The sequence below is a fragment of the Formica exsecta genome, unplaced genomic scaffold (assembly GCF_003651465.1).
Source record: "Formica exsecta isolate Colony F162 unplaced genomic scaffold, ASM365146v1 scaffold258, whole genome shotgun sequence".
Taxonomy (NCBI): domain Eukaryota; kingdom Metazoa; phylum Arthropoda; class Insecta; order Hymenoptera; family Formicidae; genus Formica; species Formica exsecta.
In genome coordinates this window covers 1,108,650-1,113,063 of record NW_021849849.1, presented here as the reverse complement: position 1 = coordinate 1,113,063, position 4,414 = coordinate 1,108,650, and the positions used below count along the sequence as shown (strand labels likewise).

General features: G+C 38.4%; 1 protein-coding gene across 1 annotated transcript in view; it reads right to left on the bottom strand.

Moving 5' to 3' along the window:
* Positions 1-4,414, bottom strand: part of LOC115236604 (collagen alpha-1(XI) chain-like) — a 14,130-nt gene that overhangs the window by 4,168 nt on the left and 5,548 nt on the right. The window contains exons 7-15 of the mRNA XM_029809148.1: positions 3,695-3,892; positions 3,077-3,544; positions 2,937-2,981; positions 2,304-2,762; positions 2,029-2,190; positions 1,400-1,561; positions 762-1,139; positions 338-607; positions 8-186 (exon numbers count right to left, since the gene is read on the bottom strand). Of these exons, the coding sequence (XP_029665008.1) occupies positions 8-186; positions 338-607; positions 762-1,139; positions 1,400-1,561; positions 2,029-2,190; positions 2,304-2,762; positions 2,937-2,981; positions 3,077-3,544; positions 3,695-3,892 (2,321 nt within the window). The remainder of the gene's footprint in view (positions 1-7; positions 187-337; positions 608-761; positions 1,140-1,399; positions 1,562-2,028; positions 2,191-2,303; positions 2,763-2,936; positions 2,982-3,076; positions 3,545-3,694; positions 3,893-4,414) is intronic.

Below are 4,414 nucleotides of genomic sequence, written 5' to 3'. Positions count from 1 at the left end.
CATTCCTGGAGGACCGTTTTCCCCGGCCGCTCCTGGCAAACCTCTTTCTCCTGGCAAACCGGGCAGACCAGATAATCCTTGGACTCCAACAGGTCCTTGAGGTCCCGGTGCTCCGAACGGACCTATATCTCCTTTATCTCCTGGTAAACCTGGGTTACCTTGCTGGCCTGCCGGGCCTTCCGGACCCTATAATCAGCAGTAATGATAAATAAATAATTATATATATAAACAGTAGCAGTAATTATAAATAAATAATTATATATAAATAATATTTAATTATTATTTTTGAAGAATGAACTTTTTATTTTGTCTAAACGATAAATTAAAATTCTCATACTGGTTTTCCAGGAAGACCTGATAATCCTTCCTTGCCGGGTGGTCCAACTTCACCTGGTGCGCCGGGATTGCCTACTTGTCCATCCTCGCCGTCCTTTCCAGGCTCACCTTTCGCGCCCATGAGACCAGGTTCTCCTGGTGGACCGGGGAAGCCAGGTAATCCGATATCACCTTTTGGTCCATCAAAGCCAATTAATCCTCGTGGTCCAGGAGATCCGACAATTCCCTCCTTGCCTTCTTCTCCTTTCGCTCCCGGAAGACCTCTTTCTCCCTTAAACGCGCCAAATATGAGGCAATAAAATATTTGAACATATAATTATAATTAATTACTATATTTCAGAAAGTTTATATGCATAAATAATCAAATAAATAATGACGCAAAGTATATTTTTACAAATTTTATAAATACATACAATTTATCTTACCTGTTTGCCCTCCACTCCTGGTTTTCCAGGAGGTCCCGCCGTTCCACTGTCTCCTTTTTCACCTTGACGACCTTCTAAGCCCGGTGATCCTTCTGCACCTTTAAGGCCTTTCGGTCCTTTTGAACCCCGTTCTCCTGGGGTACCTGGTGGCCCCATAGGACCAATTGCTCCAGGATCTCCAACTTCACCTTTTACACCTGGCAGACCCGGTAAACCTTGCGGTCCTATAGGCCCGGCTGATCCTGTTGCTCCGACTGGACCAACTTCACCTTTTGATCCTCGCTGTCCAATCTCACCTGGTGGTCCTTTCTCTCCAGGAGAACCAATTAAACCAGGTTCACCACGTGGTCCTTGTATTCCTTGCGGACCCAGAAGTCCCTATATGTTATAATTGCAAGATTAAAAAAATTGTTGTTTTAAATTACCTTTACATTAGTGCATCCTTTCTCAATGATCTTGACACACATGTATTGTTAAGATTATAATCTTTAATCTGCCAATTAAAACCTTTTGAAGGTTACTTACTTATTTGTTACAGTTATAATCTTAATATACATATGTGAAAATCAAAATTTTAAAAAATTTTTAAATACTAATGTAAAAGTTTATTTTTTTTTTAATCTGTTAATTATACCTACCATTTCGCCCTGAGATCCTTTGAAACCTTTTTCACCGGGTGGACCTACGTTTCCCTTATCACCATCCTCACCCGGAAGTCCAACTGGTCCCGATGAACCAGGTAACCCTCGTGGACCTGGTAAACCGTCGCGACCTATAGGCCCAGGTAACCCAGGATCACCCTGTATCGTAGATACAGATCGTAGATAAGAAATATTTATAACTGTATATTGTCGGCTATATACATATAGTAGTATAATAGTATTATCATTAATATTATATTATTTTAGTTTTGTAAATGTATATATTTTGTATCTTAAAAAATTCTGAAAATATTTTAAAAAATCTTTAATAAAAAAGAATATAAATTATATTATTTTCTCTATAATAAAGCTTATCTTTTTTTAGAAAATCTACAAAATTCGAGATAGAATTTTATCTATAATTTTATGTATCATGCAATAGGCATCATGCAATGCATCATGCAATATATATAGAAAACACATATTAAAGAATTAAAATATACATATGTATAAAATACATATTAAGATACACGTATATATTAAGATATGTGACATACATTAAAATTATAGAGATCTATTTTAAACTCTCGGTTGTATATAAATTATAATCATTTAAAATATTTTACCTTTTCGCCTTTAAGTCCGATAAGTCCCCTCTTTCCTTTAGGCCCTTGTTTTCCTTCTGGACCCGGTACGCCGTCTTTACCAGAATCACCCTGAGCACCTTTATCACCGGGCAGACCAAGTGCTCCGATAGATCCCATTTCTCCTTTCGAACCAGGCATTCCCTTGAAAATTTATAATTTTTGACAACAGTTTAATATTATATCATATATTATAATTCAATATATTAAGAACTTTTGGTAAGCTTGCATCTCGTAACATCATTTTTAATACTAACAGGCAGACCGTTCAATCCTCTTTCGCCCGGAAATCCTGGTAATCCGCTAGGACCTGGCGGACCTTTAATCCCTGTCAATCCGGGCGGACCCGGTGGTCCTTCTTTTCCTTGTTCACCTGGTGTACCAACTTCTCCCGGAAACCCCGGACTACCAAGTGCTCCAGGTTCGCCCGGTTGACCAGGTTCTCCAGTTGGTCCTTGAGGGCCAATAATACCAGGAGTTCCTGAAGGTCCTGCAAGCCCGGATTCTCCAATTGGACCACGTTCGCCAGGTGGTCCTGGTACACCATCTTTTCCGTCGAGGCCTGGTGGACCAGGTGGTCCTACGAAGCCGCGTGGACCTTCAACACCGGAAGGGCCAATCTCGCCTGGCACACCAGGAGATCCTGGCTGACCAGTATCGCCCTTTGGTCCTGGTAATCCTTCCGCACCTCTTCTACCACGTGTTCCTCTGAAACCCTGTGTAATATTATACAAAATAACTAAAGTTATTTAATATAGCGAATTTGGAATAAACTATCAATATTATATGTGAAATATTTTACATTGATTAATAGCAAAATATTTTTTATTGTATTTGCATTGCTTGCACAAAAATATCTAATAAAACATTTTGCCGTAACAATAATTTACCCTTGGCCCTGTTTCACCACGTTCTCCCTGCATTCCATTGCTTCCCTGAGAGAAAAAAAAAGATAAGAGCAAATAATATATTATGAAAATCAAACCACTATATACAAACTTCATATTCACAAGAATTTTTAAGAAATTACTCTTTCTCCTTTATCGCCGCTAGGACTTTGCGCTCCAATTTGTCCTTTATCACCCTTTTCTCCAACATTTCCAGGATACCCAGCATATCCGGGTATACCTAATTTCCCCTTCTCTCCAGGCGGACCAGCAAGACCAGTTTCACCTCGAGGCCCCTCAAATCCTTTTGGCCCTTCCAATCCTTCAAGGCCCGGAATTCCTTGCGGTCCTGTTGCTCCAGGCTCTCCTTTCGCACCAGTATCGCCTTTATCACCTTCTAATCCCCTCTCACCTTTCTCGCCGTGTTCACCCGGCGGACCACGCCATCCTTCATCGCCCTTCACACCCCGCACACCCGGAAAGCCTATTGATCCTTGCGGTCCCGGCAGACCTTGTTCGCCTTTCATCCCAGGAATTCCAGGATTGCCCGGGAGACCAGGAGATCCGTCAGCACCCGGAAGACCAGGAATTCCAGGCTTTCCTTGTGGGCCCTTTTGATAAAATTTGATTATATAATAATATGTATAATAAAATTATGTTTAAAGTATCAAATTCACTTTTATTATTTTTTAAAATAAAATATTGTGTTTCTTACACATATATTTTAATAACTGTTGAAAAACGTAAAAACACTAACTTACGACTAAACCAGTCGGTCCTGGTAGACCTTGAAGTCCAGATGGTCCCACAGCACCTACAGGTCCTGGTTGACCGTGTGCACCAGGGGGACCGGGCGGTCCAGCATTGCCTTTAGAACCGGGCGGTCCTTCGTTTCCAGGAATACCGGGATTACCCGGTAGACCAGGGAAACCTCTTGGTCCAATAAATCCTCTCGGACCCTGCACAAGTAGACATCTTATAATAATTTTCTTTTTATCCTTCACAGATCTATTTTTTAAAAATTATTTATAAATATAAATATATGATAGAATGAATTATTTACTTAACATGACTATACAAATAACATTTAAAATATATGTGCAAAATAATGTTTACAAAAATTATGTGGTTCTGCGGAGGACCTATTTTGTAATCTCATTGTTATTTTTCTGTTTATTTTATCATATTATATCATCATATTTTATTTTTCAGCGAGATTTTAATCATTTTAAATTTTTGAAATAAAATACTTATTTTTTTGTAACAGAATTCAAAAGAAATAATACTTTGGTAAAAAATTATAAAGATTTACCTGTATCTTAAATATATAATAGAATAATAAAATATTTACAAATTTTTCTCTTATTTTCTCTTCTTTAATTATCTCGAAGATATTAAAGTGCTAATACTTATATTGGCATACCTTATATTTTTTAAACGTCGTTATTTCTCGATATCTTGTTTTAGGGAATATATATATA